The sequence below is a fragment of the Perissodus microlepis genome, chromosome 7 (genome assembly GCF_051167445.1).
Source record: "Perissodus microlepis isolate ML-2025 ecotype Zambia chromosome 7, ASM5116744v1, whole genome shotgun sequence".
NCBI classification, from domain to species: domain Eukaryota; kingdom Metazoa; phylum Chordata; class Actinopteri; order Cichliformes; family Cichlidae; genus Perissodus; species Perissodus microlepis.
The window spans coordinates 32781964-32801060 of NC_140467.1; the positions used below are offsets into that span (position 1 = coordinate 32781964).

Consider the following 19097-nt stretch of genomic DNA (forward strand, 5'->3'; position numbering starts at 1 on the left):
TCTATATGCATACTCAGCATGCTGTGTGACCTTAAAAGCTTTGAGGACAAGTCTGAAACACTATCTAAAACAGATGAGATAGCAATAGAACAAAGACCGGACACAGAACTTAAGGGACGGATCTCAGGACAGCTGGCTGTCAAGAAGCCATTTATAAGGGTGGGAAAAGACTGAGGGACATCAAATTACACAAGAACTGAAGTGAAAAGTGGCAACAGGTATGAGGAAGTGATGTACCCAAATGTGAAATTTCTGGTTCAGATAAATGTTTGGAAGAGGTCAGGAGACAGGTACAACAGTGGGTGTCTACAGCCATCTGTAAAACACGGTGGGGGCTCTATCGTGGTTTGAGGGATGTTAGAGATTGTGATAAGCTTGATGGCGGGATGAACACAGGAACATGCTCTCTTCAGGATGGAAATGATGCCAGCCAGATTCTCAATGCAGTAAAAGCATAACTGGATAGAAAATCACACAAGGGAACACTATCAGTCATGGATCGGCCTCACCAAGAGCCCGGATCTCAAAATTACTGAAGCAGTGTGAGATTATCTTGATGGAGAATGGAGCAAAAGGCAGCCAAGAGCTCTGACTGTCTTCGTGAAGCCGTGGAAAACAAGACTGCTTAAAGAAATTAGAAGAAAACTTTCCTAAGAGAGTTCAGGCTGTGCTGAAGAACAAATGTGGTCACACCAAATATTGATTTTTCAAGCTTGTTAGACTCATACAAACTCTTTTTTGATTTATATACTGTATTTATATGTAAGTTTGCACAAGCTTCAATAAATTTGTGCACCAATTTCATATTTTCCCAGCTAAATGTGAACAAATGGGGGGGTGGCTTTAGACTTTTGCACAGTAATGTAGTAGTTTGAACTGCATGAACTGGGAGTCTCTGTTTTCAGGTCCCTGTGCAAAACCCTCAAACAGCTTTGCTATTTTTTTTCTCTTTGGAAACTTTATCTCCACATGATTTTTAAATAATTGATATAAACCTAACTTACCTGGCTGCACAGCAAATATTGACCAGGCTGAATTGATTGTAAGCCTCCTTTATATTCTCATTACAAAGCAAGCAGCACTGTTTGGCTGCAAGGACACACATTTACTCACAACTTCTCTCCCTCTCTCTCTGTCTTTAAAAAACACAGGTGGTGGTCCTCCACAAGGCAATAAACCCAAAGCAGCAGACTGCCCACAGCCTAAACATTCCTGTGTAATAACTCCCGAGTAAACAGGCTTTCCCTGCACCTATTCCAGTCCACCTCTGTTTGTATCTTCTTAAGAAAAAACTTCACTGTGACCTCATTCTGGGAGAAAAAGTAAAATGCCTATTGTGGACATCTAGTTATTTCCACAACGGTCTGATGCACTTAAATCATTTCGAATATAGATTTTTTTCCCCCCTCAAACAATTGGGAAATAAATCTGCATGCAGGCAAACTTAACCAAATTGTTTCCCATGCAGATCATCCAGTATGATGGACATTTCGCTTTCCATCCACTGACATTATCTTTATAATATCCAGCTGGAGATCTGCTTTACTTCAAGATAAAAATGCACAGAAAAAAGATACACACACACACACACACACACACAAATAAATGTTTTGGGTTTTTTTTAATCATACTCTTTTAGAGCTGCTGTTTCTGTTGGTTTTTTAACTTCCCAGATTTCAAACTTTTAATCACACCTCCCTCAGCATGAACTTACTTCTCCCGCTCTCCTTGATAAAAGTAATGACATCCTTGTGGTACTTGTAGTCCTCCTGGTACGGGTGGGCCCCCACTGTTATGTTCATCTGCTCCTTCAGGTTCAGGTAAATCCCCTCAGAGAGGAAGTAGTGCGGCCGGTCGTCCTGCCGCCGGTCGTAAAATATCACCACTGCCCGGGACGTCCAGTTAAAGTGCGTGTGCAGGACGTTGGCAAAGTCCCCCAGCTTTGTGGTGGACGGTCCGCTGCGCACAATGGTCCGGTACTCCTCCCGCTTGTCGAAGCCGTACGCGGGTCCACCAGCGGTGATTAGCGGGATTTTCCAGTGGGATGCGAATCGCCCCACGGAGGCAAGCGGGTACACGCACCCGGGTCCGAAGAAGGCGTCCGGGCGGATGTATAGCTTGGCGTCCACGGCCACTACTTGCGCCCGGCTCTCGGCGCACGACCCCGCGGCGGGGTCCTCCGTGCTGTAGTTCAGGATGTTGATGGAGCGGTCGAGCAGAAGCTTGTGTTTGACGTGCAGGTCCTCGTGCGCCATGAGGAGTGCCGGGAAGACGCGCGGAAGAGCCCACGGGTACTTCTGGTGGTTGTCCGGGAGCATCACGGCCACGGTTATGTTACCTCTGCAGCCGGGGAGGAGGCAGCAAGACAGTGCAGCGAGCACGCAGCATCCCAGCGCGCCTCTGCATCCCATTTCTCGTCTCAAAGAGAAAGCGCACGGCAACGGAGAGCGCACTGTTTGGAGAGAAGACACGGCCGGATGTGGCAACCTGACACCAAACCGTCTGCCTCACTCTGTCTCCTTCTCTCTCTCTCTCGCTCTCTTTCTCAATCACAAGTGCCACAGAGTCGGTAAATGCGTCATCTTGTCATGGCAGTCCGGTTGTGCCATGCGTCTCCGATGCGTAAAAATCCACCGCTAGTGAACTCGTGGTACTTCCAAAGTGACTTTTCCAGCGCTGCGCAATCCTTACGCTGACAGTCTCTCGGAGAGTGATAACACACATCCAGATGACTCCAAGTTAAATCAGAGCAGCCCTCTGCTCGGCCCCCACACGTCACACACTGCAAGAAGTGCGCCCTACAGTGTCAATAAATCAGCGTGTCTCAGTTTATTTCCTTTATTCAGGTAATTTTTAATGTTTCACTGATTTAAGATGATTCCGATACAGTTTATAATAAATTTGAAATCTAAAAAACCTCATTGTGCCCACTTAAATGAAACACGGCAGACTCTGACTGTCACTTATGTGCTTGGAAAGATGAAGTAAAACGAACTGCATCAGGAAGAAGAAGAAAGTGCCCTGAGTCACGATTATACACGTGAAGTGTTCACAGAAGATGACAAATCCAAACACGTCAAATCGCCTGTTAAAATATTTGGTATTTTTTGCAGCGTATGACGAAACAGCCCATTAAAAAGCAGAGTTAGCTTGCCCCCTGCCTGCCGTGTCACATATTACAGAGCAAGCGTGTTTAGAAGGAATAAGTTTGGGACTGTTCTTGAGGCTGCTCAAACTGTGCCAGTTTTAAGGTGCTGGTGTTACTAAACTGATTTAAGGTCTTTCAGGTGAGCTGGTGAAGTCACTTCAGTCTGCAGATGTTACACCTGAACGTTGCTGCTCCTGTTTTTGGCCCCAAACTACAACTTTTTCAGGGTTTTTTTTTTTTAATTTTCCTTAGCTTTTAAGTTTATGATTTTTGATTGTTTTTGCTTTTCACTTTGTATCTCATGTGCATTACTAGTCTGTGTATTTACAGGGACACTCTTGGAAGGGTAAATTGTTCCTGTTTGTAAGTAAAGTAAACATACTCTTTGTCCATGTTTTGCTTGTTGGGGATCAGCAAAGTCCGGAAATTTGATTCACTTGGTAAAATGAGTGTTTGTATAAAACGTCACAGAATTCTTTCCAGGCATTAAAAAAATCCCCAGAGACAGGCTGTTAGTATAGTACGGGACATGAACAGTTATACTTTTTTAACATTACATTTTGATTAACCATCCAGCCTACATCTGTCACCTGTCACCTTATCTTTTTAATTTTCAGTAGAAGTGGATAGTTTTGAGTTCCACCTAACTAAGGATTAAAATCCAAAAAATAAAAGTCATGGAAGAAAATAGAAAGTTCAATGGTGCACACAAAAACAGTGGGTTTCCAAGCACCTCCTATAGGTGCTCCTATAGCACCCACGGATGTCTTAAGCACTTGAGTTAAAGTCAACGTGATTTCTTTTTTTAGGTTCTTAAAGTTGTCCGAGGGAATCAAGAACTTTTTTTGCAATTGTTGTACTAAGTAAGGTTGACACCTCTTTGATATTTGACTCTACCTTAATGGCTTTTCCTGCTCAGCTGGAACTTTACTCCTCAGAAAATAATCTAAAATGTGGCTTGTGAAGAGGCAGGAAGAGGTCATATGCAGCAATTAAAATAGCTGTTTGCTGTTTTGATGCTGCTTCTTACAGGGGTTTTTTTCTGCCCAGCTGTGATCACCTCTACCCACCCTGCAGCACCTTGAATTAGACATTCGTGATTCATTTAACAGCTTTTCTGCGACTCAAAAGACAGCAGTCAAGGTGTTTATACGCTGCAAATACAACCATGGAATTAATTTTGCGTGTTTGGCATAATCATTATAACAGAAATGTTTATTGAATAGTAGTATGTTAGAAATACAATTCAATTAAAAAAAAAACCCTCACAGAAAAAGAAGCATGTTTGCCACCTTCCTTTAAGAGATAATCTTTCAAAAATCATCACCGTAGACCAGAAACACTGCAGGCGCTCTGCTCTGATTATTCCTACTGCTCCGATATCACCCAGAAAACAAGATGAAACTCAGAAAATTAAATAAAAGTAAAAAACAATAAAGCTCAGTAGGTGTCAATTGACTTTATGTAGCGATATTAAGTTAAACAAATCAACCAGCCAGCCACCAATTTTAGGAGTATATTTTTGTTACTAGACAACAAAGTTTCTGGATAAATTGCTGGACTTGGTCTGTGGCTTGCTGTAACTAAAAAGTTGGTAGTAATCAGTAATGTGTAGTCAGAGTAAAGCTGTAATCAGAGTACTTGGGTAATCTGATTACTCTGCTTACCCAAGTACTCTGATTACACAGGTAATCTGATTGCACCACTACTCTCATAGGTACGGTGCTTGGAATCAATTATTGTAATCAAATTACTCAGGTAATCAGTGTACTTGGGTAAAACTGTAATAGAGTACTTAGGTAATAAGATTACTAGATAATCTGAGTACTTGGGTAATCAGAGTAATACAGTAATCAGAGTACTCATATAATCAGATTACTCATGTAATCAAGTACCTATGTAATGAGAGTAGTGGTGCAATCCTATTACTTGTGTAATCATAGCAGGAAAAAACAAAAACAAGACTAAAAATAATAATACACACAGTTACAGATCCGAGTGAATGACTTTATTTTCTCTGGAAATACTTCACATATATCAGACATTTTAGGATGATTCATACAGATATACGGTTAGTAGAGAAAACTGACTTTATTTAACACTGATCCTACACACCCAGAAGTCACAATGAAAAATCTGCTTTTACACTCTCAGCGTTCGGCTCCATATCAGCCCCTGATAAGCTCAGACAGGTATGTATGATACTGAACTCGCTTTAAAAATAATCAGTGGATACATGTGCAGTTTGCCATTTGAGTTGCTATCATGAAACTGACTATAAACATTAGAAAAAGGCCCAAAACGGATCACAATTTGTGGATTTTATTCATTTTTGCCCCTTAAAGGGATTTTTAGCGAGCATACCCTGTCAGTTGGTCCACCTCTGTTCTGGTCCAGATCATCTCTCTTCACTCCTTCAGCCAGGTGAGCAGCTGAGGTGTGTAGTAGGTGATGATGATGTCAGCGCCTACATCAAAGAGCAAGGAGAAGCTATTAATATTAGCCAAATTCAGAGCAGAACTAACACTTAATTAAAGCTACATAGAAACTGGATGTAATTTTTCCCCTCACTTGGGCCCAGACCAGAAGACCAGATTGTTACTGACCCACAAGAAAGCAGATTTAATTACTGCTAGCCTAATCTATGAGAATAGTACATTATTAGATGTATATTTTCTAATATAAAAATATATATTAATTCAATTCAATTTTATTTATATAGCGCCAAATCACAACAGTCGCCTCAAGGCGCTTTATATTGGTAACTGGGGATTAGACCACACTGCATCAGACCCTGCAGCTCCTCCTGCAGGTGGTGGGCCAACCTCACACTTTCAGGCTGAGCACAGCCATGCCCAAGCACCCGGGTTGGGTGGAAGAGATAGAGGTAGTGGCTGGGAATCTATGCTTAGAGTGCTGTACTAATGAAAGGACCTAAATAAGCAGCAGGTAATGGATGAAGAAAAGTAAATAAAGCTTTAAAATACATGTAGCAGCGTAACTTCTGTGCCTCCCTTTAGACTCACCCCTGCATGCTGCAGGTACTGCTGCTAGAGAGAGACAGGATGGATGCTGTCAGTCTTTACCAGTTTACAAGAAAGTCAAAGACTGCGTCAAGCTAAATGTGTTATCTGTATTCTGCTGTTACTTTAGCTTCCTCTTAATTCAGCTGACTGCTGTGGACTCATCCTGGTCCCTTTCACCACAGACTGCATCAACGTGAAAAGTAAGCAGCTAGCTAATTGAAAGAAAAATGATTCAGAGCAGCTTGTGATCATATTTTACAAGATGGTGAATGTTAAACGTTCCTGTACAGAGATCACCAGCTTCTTATTTTTGCTCTGGGGTAAAAACCAGCCGTCATTTAAGGGTATTCACAAATTTAATAACTCTAAAAGTAAAAAATACTGGCAGTGGCCTCCTAGTAGATACTCCTATGGTATCAATCTGAAAGTCTTATGTCACACACTTCACAAACTTTGGTGTTCACGTTGCTCAAAACCCCATATACTTTTTACAGTTGAGGGGTAAAAAGTAAAGAGACCAAAAGTTATCAAAAGATAGTTTAACTATCGTTAAATCCCTTGAAATAAAGCTGAAAGTCTGTACTTCAGGCACATCTGGATGGGCTGATTTAAAATCCACTGTGGTGGAGTACAAAGGAAAAAATAAACAGGTAAACTAGTGTCACTGCCAAAACACTTACTAGCCTAACTGTATCAACTGTTGTCTGAAAAAATAAAACATAAACAGAGGTTAAAAATAGCACCTGTAACATCAGACTGGGGCTTTAAAAGCGCAGTGTTCTGCACATTAAGAGGTTTTCTTTGAGGTAATTAAACACTGTCAGAGGGTCTCACCTGCCCTGCGGAACGCTGTCATGGCCTCCATCACAGCCGCTTTCAAGTCAAACGCTCCAGCCTGCGCGCCATGCCATATCATAGCAAACTCCCCAGACACATTGTACACTGCCAAGGGGTGAGTGGGGAACTGAGGGGAGGAAACCAAAGAACATTTAATATTTTAAAGTGTTGCTAATTAACTGAAGGAATTTTAAGTATGCTTTATTTGAATTCTCCCACCCTCACTGGACTGGTACATGAAATATAGCTGCTCACCTTGTCTTTGACTTCCCTCATGATGTCCAGATATGGCAGACCCGGCTTCACCATCAGCATGTCCGCACCTTCTCTCACATCTCGCTCCTGCAGCACAGACCAACAGCTCAGGATCCCCAACAAGTGTTTGAGCGTAAAAACTTTTTTGCCAAACAGACGTGTCCACAAATCATTTACCACAGCTCTGATGGCGAGCCCTCGCGCGCCAGGAGGCAGCTGATAGCAGCGTCTGTCCCCGAATGCAGGCTTCGACTGTGCAGCATCCCTGTATATGAACACAGCAAGGGGTGGGGTTAGGCCTCTTCTCACTTCAAAGTGCCCCTTGACTGATCTGTTAACAATGGAGTTTGGAGTTCACTTACCTGAAGGGACCATAATAGCAAGAAGCAAACTTTGCACTGTAGCTCAGCACTGAAACCTGAAAACAAAGAAGAAGAAGAAAAAAAAAATTCAAGAAGATTTTATTTTATTACAGTTTTTGTCAAGAACCTTTTTTCCCCCCTGATGACATAAAAACTGTTGCACGGGGACAAAAACTGATGAAGAGTATTGACAATTTCGTAGATGAATAACAACAGGATGAAAACGGTTTGGAGAGACGAGAGCCAATCACAACTAATTAAGATGTGTAGGAAGGCGGGACGAGTTTGGAAGTGATCCAATCAGAAGTAATCTCATTGTGCAGAAAGGTCAGACGCGCACAATGTGATCAGCTCCTGACAAACAGGGTGGGAGTTCCCATGCTCCCCGTTCCTCATGGAAACATGACAAAATGTCAATGCTTGGGAGGAAGAGAAGAGTAGAAGTATGGACACATTTTGATTTGGTGTCAAGGAAAAGAAGACTCTTGGTAAACCATGTTGCGCAACTCTTTCTGGTAAACAAACTTTAACATTAGTCAAAGGAGCTTTCAAAGAAAAGCGTCTGGACTTCTTTAAGTTGCTTGAAGACGTTTCACCTCTCATCCGAGAAGCTTCTTCAGTTCAGGGGTCCAGACAAAAGGACCCCCTGATGGTCCTCTAGCTCATTGTGAAACCTGACCCCACCTTATCATGCGATTTCCTGAGGTCAGATGGCCCAGATGTGAGTGGGCGTTAAGGCGTCTGGGGAGGGAACTCAAAACTGGATTATAGATGGCAGAGAGTTGGTGTCGTAAACCACCACCTCTGTTCAAAGATGGTCGCTCACAGTGGACATAGATGGCTTCTTTCACTCCTCTTTCAAACCATCTGTCCTCTCTGTCTAAAATGTGAACATCGGCATCCTCGAAAGCGTGACCTTTGTCCTTTAGATGCAGATGGACTGCTGAGTCTTGTCCTGTGGAGGTGGCTCTTCTATGTTCCTCCCACTGGGTTTTAATCTGGGACTCTCCACCATTTGACCTTAGAACTGAAGAAGCTTCTCAGATGAGAGGTGAAACGTCTTCAAGCAACTCAAAGAAGTCCAGACGCTTTTCTTTGAAAGCTCCTTTGACTACAATGACCTGGATGACTGAGAACCTTCACAGACAAACTTTAACATTCAATTCTTGGATGTAGTCTACTATAAATCATATAATATTTAGTCAACTAAAACTAAAAGAATTTAGATGCCTAAATAATGACTAAAAGGCGCTGACTAAATCTGAATCACACTTTGCTGCCAAAATTAACACCATATAAAAATAACAATGACATAATCCAATTACCAGTCACTGTCTGTGTATCATGAGTGTAATACTCCTGCAGCTGATAAGAATGACTAAAAATAACTATTTGTTATGCAGAAGAGCATCTCTGCACAATAGCAGCAGAAGACCCTACTGAGGCTACAGTTTGCACGGGTTGATCAAAATTGGACAATAGAAGAAGAATGTTGCCTGGTCTGATGAGTCTTGATTTATTCCTGGAGAATAAATCTGTTCTGAAATTCTCTGGAGGGAACATCATTCTCAGTTTTTAGCATTTTCCACATTCTTTCCCAATAGTAAAAGGTAGGATCACAGGCGAATGGTTATACTTTGATGAACCACACTATGAGACTAGGTCGCAGGTTTCTGAGTTGCATTTAAATATTAATAAAAGTCCCTGTACATTTACCTTATTTCCCAAACCATTGGAAATCAGTGCTTGTTTTATGGCTCTAACTCTTCCATCCATCATATCAGAGGGAGCGATGATGTGACAACCTGCAGAGCAACATACAACAGACAACGCAGTGATTAGTGCACCAAATGTAGTCTAGTGTAGTGTGGCTTTAACTTTGCCTTACATTAATAAAATTTTAAAAAAAAAGAGGAAAGGAGAGGATGAGGAGGCTTGCTCCAGTTTGTCACACTAATAAAACAAGCACAATCATGAAAAAACAAAGTAAAGAATTACCAGCACGAGCGTACGCCAGCGCTACTTCAGCCAAACGCAGACAGCTGGCATCATTGTTCAGTGTGCCATCATCATTCAGGATGCCTGCAAAGAAAAATAACAAATAAATAAATAATATGACAACACAAATATATGAACTTTTTTAGGCTGCTTTACGAGGACAAGCCACTGACCACAGTGTCCGTGTGACGTGTAGGGACACAGACAGACATCACACGCCACCAGCAGCTCCGGGAACAAAGATCGGATTTTCTTGACTGCCAGTACCGCCGGTGTATCGTCGGTGTCGGCGCCTGAACCCCTCTCATCCTGAAGGAGGAAGCATGAGAGATCAGCGAGTCCAAGTGTGAGGGAACTGAGTCGTGTCAGTACAAATCCTCGGGCAGTAACAACCAGCTATAGCAGGATGTCAGGCTTTCCAGAAAGCTTCTGGCTTCAGGAATTTGCTCCCATTCAGGCACAAAATATCAGCGAAGTGAATCCAGTCTAATCATTTCCAACAGAAACTGAATGAATACACAATAATAGCCTCGTACTGTAGCTTTAAATCTAATTTAAAAGACTGAGCACACTAGAACACAGCACAAGACGAGTCATGTCTCTGTTCACTGATGAACTTTTAACAAATGACTTTAAAAGTCTACCTGGAGGTTTTTAGCTCTTCATACCTTTGCTATTTTAGCCGGGACACCAAAAATCAGCACACACTTCAAGCCATTATCCACAAGTGGACGCAACATTCCCTCCAGCTTGTTCACTCCATATCTGCAGGTACAAATATAATGACAAAAGCTTTTTGTTAGTGAGGTTTCTGCAGGAGGCCAATTCACATCCTGAAAAAAAGTACAACATATAGAAGAAAAATGACTATGATTCATGTTTAGCTAAAGTTCTTTCTGAGACAGGTTTCTAATTTTAGAGATATTGCACAAATACAAGAAAGCAGTCCTACATAGATGCTTAATACGCACACTGAAGGAAATATTGTGGTCAAAAATGACTCCAAGACTACACAGTGTTACTCGAGGCCAAGGTCATGCCATCTGACGTATCTGGTTTGACATGTTTCTGAATTATTTTTTTTTTAAGGGCCCAGTACAAAAACCTCAGTTTTATCTGACTTTAGAAGCAGGAAATTAGAGATCATCCAAGACTTTATGTCATCAACACGTCATTCCTGCAGTTTAACTAATTGGTGTTTGTCATCTGGTATACTTAGTACATATGCAAACATTAATATTTACATGGTAAACAGATATTTTAATAAATTTTCCATTTCTATGTCTTGTTACCAAGACGCTCCAAAAAATGTAAGTAGAGGTTTTCATTTTGGGAGGTACAGGTCTAACGATTCTCGTCTTATCTCGGTCCAGGTCCAGTGTTTGGCTCTGGCTCTGCCCTTCCTGACTATTTTTATCTGGAGACTACACCCTCAGTGGTTTCACAACTGCAGGGTGACACCATACTCCATGTGATTTTTGTTAAAATGAACACTTCTATAATGTAATTATTCTTTTTTCAATAGGTTTTTAAGCTGTTCTGAAAGTGGGTGCTGCAGCTGTGAAGACTTGATGCTATTGATGGCTGTGAACCTTACCTGGCTTGTCCCGGCAGGCTGCCGATGGGCTCTACTGCATCTGCACCATCTCTGTAGCAAAGAAGAAGAAGAAGAAGGCCACATAACAAGAGTGAGAAGATTTGAATGTACTGACCTAAACTTCTTCTGGTCAACCCCAAGTCATTTTAAGACTTACGTAACAAAGATTGGGTAGATAAGATTGTCAGGTCTTAAATCGGCAATGCAGGTCTGCCAGTATCTTAGGGTTGGGTGGAAGTAGCCACTGTGGAGGATTGATTCTGCAGGCGTCTGCATCTTTACACTGAAACAGGGAAACCATCAGTGACAAAGATCCAAAATATTCCCTCTCTGTCACACATTTGCCCATCAGCTCGGTGACCGTTAACATTGATCAAGCATGCATGGAGCTGCTTCTTCAAACAGCAGCTCGGCTCAATCCAACTGCAGAGTCAACAAGCCACAGCTGCCTCCGAAATGTTATCTTAATAGACTGAACCAGCTTTTCACCACAAGATCTTAGGGTTATGTTACGGTCTTGTAACTGTGCCATGTGGACTTGGCCTGGCAGGACTACCTACAAGAAATGAGCCAATAATCCCTTTTTCATTACTCTTAATCGTTTTATTACATTTATTGTTATATATTCAAAAAATACATGTGTTCCTTTTGAATGTTTAATTCTTCTTAGTATATTTCTAACTTAACCTGAATTACAAGACCCCTCCTAGGCAGTAGGTCTGGAAAAGGGGTCTAAAATGAAAAATTACATTTTCCAAAATTATCGTCTTATAATAAGAGTACTATGAAGAAACTCCAGAATTTTTTTTTTTCAGATCATCTACTGATAAATTGTACTACAAAACATAAAATTATCATGTTTGCTCAATCAAAAATGTAAGTAGAGGTTTTCATTTTGGGAGGTACGGGTCTTTAAAAAAAAAAAAAAAAAGGAAAACAAACTGATATTGATATATGAAGCTAAAATTTCACAGCAAGTATTATTTATGTGCAAACTTTGGACCACAAAATTTTAGGAAAATCTAGGATGTAAAAATGTAATGATTTCAGAAAGAATAACTCCACAGTAGGAAGCGCATAGTGGCATCTTAACGCAGTTACTAAATATTTTCTAACCTTGTTTATGATCAAAGTGAGAACCGCAAAGGCCAAAAACGCACTTTAAATGAGACGTCATTCTTCTCTGAACTTTAATTCAAGCTTTTCATTGAGCAGGTACTCTCTTCTTCACGTTTAGTTAGAAAATATAGTTTTTACTGACTGGGTAACTACAGAAATCATCGCTAACCGCAGCTAATGTTATAAATATGTTATAGTTGTTTTAAAAGACATGAAAAAAGAGCAGACGTTAAAATACACCAATAAACTCACCTCTCAAGACAACAGCTTCTCACTTCTCCGTACTGAAGTCAACTGACATTGTGTCCTTCTTCGGTGGTGTCGATTTTAGTTTTGTGCTATCGCCACCTATCGACTGCAGTTCTGTTTGTAATAAGGTTGTCTATGATAATTATACGTTTAATTTTTTTAGAAAAAAAATAATACAAATAATTGTTATTCGTGTATCTGTAACAGTTTGATATATCTTTGGGCATTTTTCAACAATATATAAATAAACGCATAAAAACAAAACAAATTAGCCTTTAAGGGCCACCGTATCAGCCTGGGGAGTGGGGGTAGTGTTCTCGCGATATCTCTCAGCAGCAAGAAAATAGCAGAAGGTACAATGCTAACAGCTTGTTAGCCTCGGTGGTTTCTAAAATTTCAGACATCTAGTGTGATGAAGAAGAAGACTCGCATCTGTTTCTAAGGTAAATAAAAGTGTTATACTGAAACACGTCTTGTGTATGTAAACAAGCGCACTGTTAGTAATTAGAAGCTCAGTATCATTTCTAGCTAACTAGCTATTAGCTTAAGTTGAAGCTATCTTCGTGATTGCCGCTGGATTCTCTGTATTAAACGCTATTTTTTGCAGTTACTCTCGCATCAGACGTGTTTACCTCACTCAGAGCGGTAGGGCTGAGATTAATAAGAATAGTTATGGAGCTGTCAAGGTCTGGAAATCAGGAGGGAGTGGACGTCAGTGACGTTTAATCAACAGCCTTGTATCTATAAAATATGGGGGTTTTTGAGGGCCCTGAGCATTCAAAAAAGACTACGAGTAAACAATAAAGTGTAATAAAAATCATGTACACTTTAAAAAAAATATATTTAAAACACATTGTAAAATCAATAAATGACAATAAAACAATGCATACACAAAAAATAGTTAAAAAAGAAAATCATATGTTATTAACGCTACTATTGCTGAATAATCATAATTACACATTTTTAAAAATATGAGTGTGTGTGCGTGGAGGATAAATAAGTAAAAGTTCCAAAATAATACAAATCTGCTTGTTCAACTGTGCTGGGTGATCCTTTTATCAGTTTTGATGAGTGAAGCACAGTATGTTTTGAAATACACGAAAGGGTTTATTTCTGATAAATTCATTCAGGGATATATTGAAATGAAGCTACATGGAAATACAAAGTATGTATACAGAGAGAGAAGTATTTTGGAAGAGTCAGTATTTGGTGTGACCACCTTTATTCTTCAACACACTCTGAACTCTCTTAAGCATGTTTCTTTAAGTGCAACTACAGTACTGTGCAAAAATCTCGAGCCACCCCTCATTTCTTTACATTTTAAAATGCACCAGTTAATTGAAAAATGTGCAAACACAAATGGAAATACGGTGCGTGTATATTAGGCAGCAAGTAATATATGCATCAAATGAAGGGCCAAATGTGTCAGGTCTTTGGTTAAAAAAAAAAGATTTCCTCTTAAGGGAATTACTTACAGATACTGTTCATCTGCTGTAGATCGCTTTTTAGGCCTGCGACTGCTTCACTTGTCCAGATTTCTTTTGATTTTTTTTTTTTTTTTTTTAAAAGGACACACTGCACAGGATGCCAAGATTTGCCAGGTTTTTGGATAATTTGGGAATCAACTCGTGGGTGCCAAAATACAATTTTGAACTTGCCAAATTTTGTGTTGTTGTCAGGTCTTGTTTTGTTTTTGTTTGTTTTTTTTGAAAGATGAAAGTTAAAATTCTTATTTTAACTTATGTGTAGGCTCACCGGTTCATCCTTAGTTAGGATTAGGTGAGGTTAGGTCAGTGTATGAGTGGCTTATCATTAAAACAAAAAGCATTCCTCTGAAAATGGCCAGGTACAAGGTTTGAAAATGGAAAAAGCAACCAATATCCAAATGAAAACTTTGAAAGACCTGGAGTGGTGTTGCTCTTGACCACTAGAACAAAATGATATCCTTAAAACAAAATATAAAGGAATGAGGGGTGGCTCTAGACTTTTGCACAGTACTATATGTCTGTAACAAATTAAAAACTGTGCCAACACTGTGGCTAAGAGTTGAGATTGCGTAGTTTAGTCTGTAAAATGTAAACAAATGTTTAAAAATAAGGTGGTAAACTAATTTAATGACAAAGCTATGATCATCATTAGCTTTTTCACTTCTATTGTCGTTCCCAGGGTGGATCTGAAGATGTAGCCTACAGTGTGCCACCTCTCCACCACCTAACCACTCCTGCCCTGGGATAATCAGCCCTCTGCCACCCTCACCCTGGAGCACTTTGACCTGCATCCAGGGCTGCCCTGTGTGTGACTTGGCCGTCCTCAGTCACTCCGTCCCCAACGTCCTTCGCCATGCTGTTCTCCCTTAGAGAGCTGGTCCAGTGGCTGGGCTTCGCTACCTTTGAACTCTTCCTCCACCTGCTGGCTCTGATGGTCTTCAGCATGTTGGTCGCCCTGCAAGTCGATGAGTTCACCGGGCTAAGCTGGTGGCTGGTGTTCGTCCCACTGTTTGCTGCAGACGGCCTCAGCACATACTTCACTGCCATCGTGTCCATCCGGCTTTACCAGGATAACGAGAAGCGCCTGGCGGTGCTGCGGCTCCTCTGGGTACTAACGGTGCTCAGCCTGAAGCTGGTGTGTGAAGTTCTGCTGTGCCAGAAGCTGGCCCAGCAGGAGCAAGCCAAAGACCTGTGGTTCGGCCTCATCGTCTCGCCGCTTTTCATCCTCCTGCAGCTGCTCATGATACGAGCGTGCCGTGTCAACTGAGGAGGAGCTGAAGTGTTTCATCTAACTGACAACAGCTTTGGGTACATCCACACTAATAGGTTTACATTTTAAAATGTTCGCACTACTCCAGCATTTAAAGACCCCTAAAATATGCGAGACTGCCCTCGTATATTTTATCCATTCCTGCGTACAAAACATTAAATACAACTAACATGTGTTGAATAGCCTATTAAAATAGATACATTATAATGAGACAAAAAAAGAAGAAATCCACAAAAGCAGCACAGTTAATAAAAAAGTGAAATAAAATCTAAAAGCCCAGCGAATAAAATGTAATATAATTAGCATAGAAATGAGAGGGGAAAGAAATACAGGAAATAAATACGGAGTACACAAGATAAAGACTTCAGGATGATATTGTTGGGGCAAAGTCCTCTGCTGCCTGTATGTCAAGATTTTGTGTTGTAGTCTGGACGGGTAGAAACTGAAACTTCTGAAAGTGCTGATGCAGACACTTAACATTTCTCATAGGGCCACAAAAAGGAAGTGAGAACACTGTAGCTCGACTTGGAAACCATTTATGATTGCATTCTTTATGTTTGTGAAAAGTATGACTTAATTTTTAGCCGTTGCCAAGGCTTCCTCAGATGTTTCACTTTATCACAAATCCCACAAGTTACTTTCAACATCAGTTCTACCCACAGGAAAAAAAAAACATATAAAAGATGAATGTAGCTTCTGGGTCTTAAAAAAAACAAAAAAGTGAAGCTAGGGCTAAAGTGCCTTAAATCTGCCACCAGGGGGCAATTCCTTTTGGTTTCAAAATGACTTCTAATTATATAAAAGCCTGTGGGAACACATCACTTGACTCCCTTCCCTTTGACGCATGCATTTATTTGTTAAATTGGTAGTTACAGGTCTTAATAAATAAAACATAAAGGTAATTTTCTAATCTTTGGTCATTATTGGGTCAGAAATGTGTTAACCAGTGAGCTTGTGGCATTCCTGTTTCTCAGTCAGATCCAAACTTCTTGAAACGCAAGTATTGTGACAGACCTCAAAGCATAATAACAGAACTTCACTAACCAACAGGTGAAGTCACAGTGGCTACATCTATCTTTTATAGACAGTTTATGCTTCCACTTTGTTGTGAGTCCAAGTAAACAAGCCTGTCTTTACGCTCTGTCACTGCTGTTCTTCCCCCATAGTATTTTGCATAAGATTTGTTTCATCTTTACACTGGCTCAAGCACACACATTAGTTCTTAGGGGTTTTTCTTAATGGTGAAGACTATTTCCATTAAAAATAAATAATACTACTACTACTACTACTACTACTAATAATAATAATAATAATAATAATAATAATAATAATAATAATAATAATAATAATCTTATCATCTCATTATTCTCCCGTTGTTGTCCAGACTGCACAAGTGAAACATGTTGGTCTGGACATGGACATTTTCTGGTTTAAAATACAAATATGTTAGTGTGGGTGTAGCCTTCATCTGCCATTAGAGATTTTAAAGCATAACCATTTTTATTTTTGTTTTCTTTGGTTCATTGGCGCGCACCCCCCCAAAAAAAAAAAAAAAAAAAAAAAAGAATTAAAAAATGAGCATTTCACATTTCAGGAAACACGCAGTTAATTTCTAATTGCTTTAACATACATAATAAACAGAAAATTTTCTCACCTGCTTGAGTTATTATTTAAAAAAAAAATCTAAAGAAGAAGCACACTTGCAGGATATATTTTGGTGTGCAGGTTTTGTGATACATTTGAAAGAGCTTGTATTTGGACCATAGTGGCACATCTGCACTGATCAGTCAGTGGTAGAAAATTTACTCCAGAGGTATCGCTCTAATGCACTGTGCACTCAATGTTAAAGCAGCAAAGCCCCAGGCAACCTTTTTGAGCAACTTTCATGATGTTGCTGCAGCTTTATTGATTGCTGTTTCCCTCCTTGGACTGAGAAACTGCTTGCCAGCAAAAATGTGTTTAGGATTTTAATCTGACTATGTCGTGTGTGTTCATCAAACTCCATCACAGAGAAGTGGTTTGGACTTGATAAAAAGCTGGATGTGAAAACTGTCGGGACTCAGAGGGGATTGTTTTACACATCATCCCTAAAAAAACAAACAAACTGCTGTTTACTTTGACAACATGTAATGTGTTTAGTCTATTTTGAGTCCTTTGCTGTCTGTGTAGTGCATGTATTTAAGGCCTCACTTTAGGGTAAATCCTGATGTGAAATTCTGTGTATATGTTGATTTTTTTTTTCTTTTTTTAAAAAAATATAAATTAAAATGTTATTTATGTTCTTTTTTTTCTGTGCCACCTTTTTATTGTCATCTGTATATACATGTAAATAAAATAACATTTAATGGTTGTCCATTAAATGTTTTGAGTCTGTGTTCTCTCTGTCCACAATGGGGCGCTAGTTCGTGGGGTAAAGGACTAAACGTTTATGTCACCGCATAATTAAGTCAAATGCAGCCATTTTTTCTGCATATAGAAATCAAACAAGTATTACTTTTGTTTTTTCTTAAGCAGTTTTAATAATTGGGATTTCATCTACCTAACCATGGCACTGTTAACACTGACCTACATCCTAGGATATGTTTATACATCATCCATTTTCTTCTCATTCAGGGCCTCAGGGTGCCTATCCCAGCTGTGACGGGGTGGCAGGGTACAGGGTCACTAATCAACCTAACTCTCCATCAGATGCTTTTGGACTTCAGGAGGAAGTTAGAGCACAGAAAACCTGCTCAAGCACAGGGAGAACCCAGCCTGAAACCCATCCTTAAAGAAAACATCACATCTTTAGTGCTCTGTAGTGTAATGCGTATTCTAATGTTTAAAATTATTTCTATTAGATTTGGTGATAACAATATGGGAGGTTTCTCTACAGGTGAACAAAAGCATAGTATCCGGCTGCATACCAGTTCGGTGTGATGTTCCTGATTAAAGCTGGAACTGTTTCCAGAATGGTCTCTGCAAATGATAGAAAATCACTTTCTGAAGCTGATCTGCAGAACAATGTGGAAAAATTCCTGGTTTGCAGATTTTCTAAGTTTTAAATGTATATACATTTAAAAATAATTAAAGGAACGTATTTATGGCTGCATACGCTTGATATACTTTACATTTTAAAATAAAGATAAATAAAATACCAAATATTATGAAGGCTTTATGTCCTTCTTTTGTTTAGTTTTTTCTCTGCATCTTTCGGTCCTGCTTCAAAGGGGAAATAAGGCACACTCTTCGCCCTCTTCAGCCCTGCTCTTCTTAATTATTGCCCCGCGATGAATGTTTTATGAGCTACAGTAATCTCTTGTAGTACCCAAGAATAGCCCTCTTAGTGCTGATTCATGTGCAGCAGACTCTTTCCCAGCTCATCTGATCGCTGCACGCGGATTATCGACAGGTGGTATCACCGGCAAATGCTGAATGAACCGAGGTTAAGTCTATTTAACACTCCGACATCCCAACCAAAACCATTTAGAATAACCTGATTCCTATCCAGTGAGACTGGGGATGAAAACTGTGGAAAAACCACAAAAAATAATTATTTTGAACACTACTGGGACATAATAGGTGGTAAAGTTTAAGAAATGTTCCCTATTTAGTAAATACAACAAAGGGTTTTAATTCAATTTTAACAACAATAATAATGTGTAGTGGTTATAATTCTACTGTGTTATGTAAACGACATTTTTTTTGTGATTAACTACAAATTAATCAGCGTTTTTGTAATTAAACAGCAACAAAATTTATATTTAATC

At 39.9% G+C, this 19097-nt stretch overlaps 3 protein-coding genes across 3 annotated transcripts in view; 1 reads left to right on the forward strand and 2 right to left on the reverse strand.

Annotated features, from left to right (window-relative positions):
• The window catches only part of npr2 (natriuretic peptide receptor 2), an 89613-nt gene extending 86779 nt beyond the window's left edge, over positions 1–2834 (reverse strand). The window contains exon 1 of the mRNA XM_084934704.1: positions 1715–2834. Within this exon, the coding sequence (XP_084790830.1) occupies positions 1715–2411 (697 nt within the window). The 5' untranslated portion in view covers positions 2412–2834. The remainder of the gene's footprint in view (positions 1–1714) is intronic.
• A 2307-nt stretch (positions 2835–5141) lies between these two features.
• On the reverse strand, positions 5142–12703 carry alad (aminolevulinate dehydratase). The gene is made up of 12 exons (XM_084934707.1): positions 12595–12703; positions 11381–11506; positions 11224–11274; positions 10295–10391; positions 9800–9935; positions 9627–9710; positions 9345–9433; positions 7629–7684; positions 7444–7531; positions 7267–7353; positions 7009–7138; positions 5142–5615 (listed from the first exon to the last, which is right to left on the reverse strand). The coding sequence occupies exons 2-12, from the start codon at positions 11497–11499 to the stop codon at positions 5557–5559; spliced, it is 996 nt and encodes a 331-aa protein (XP_084790833.1). The 5' UTR covers positions 11500–11506; positions 12595–12703; the 3' UTR covers positions 5142–5556.
• A 176-nt stretch (positions 12704–12879) lies between these two features.
• tmem203 (transmembrane protein 203) lies at positions 12880–17708 on the forward strand. Its single transcript, XM_084934708.1, has 2 exons — positions 12880–13034; positions 14758–17708. The coding sequence occupies exon 2, from the start codon at positions 14932–14934 to the stop codon at positions 15343–15345; it is 414 nt and encodes a 137-aa protein (XP_084790834.1). The 5' UTR covers positions 12880–13034; positions 14758–14931; the 3' UTR covers positions 15346–17708.
• The last annotated feature ends 1389 nt before the right edge of the window (positions 17709–19097 follow it).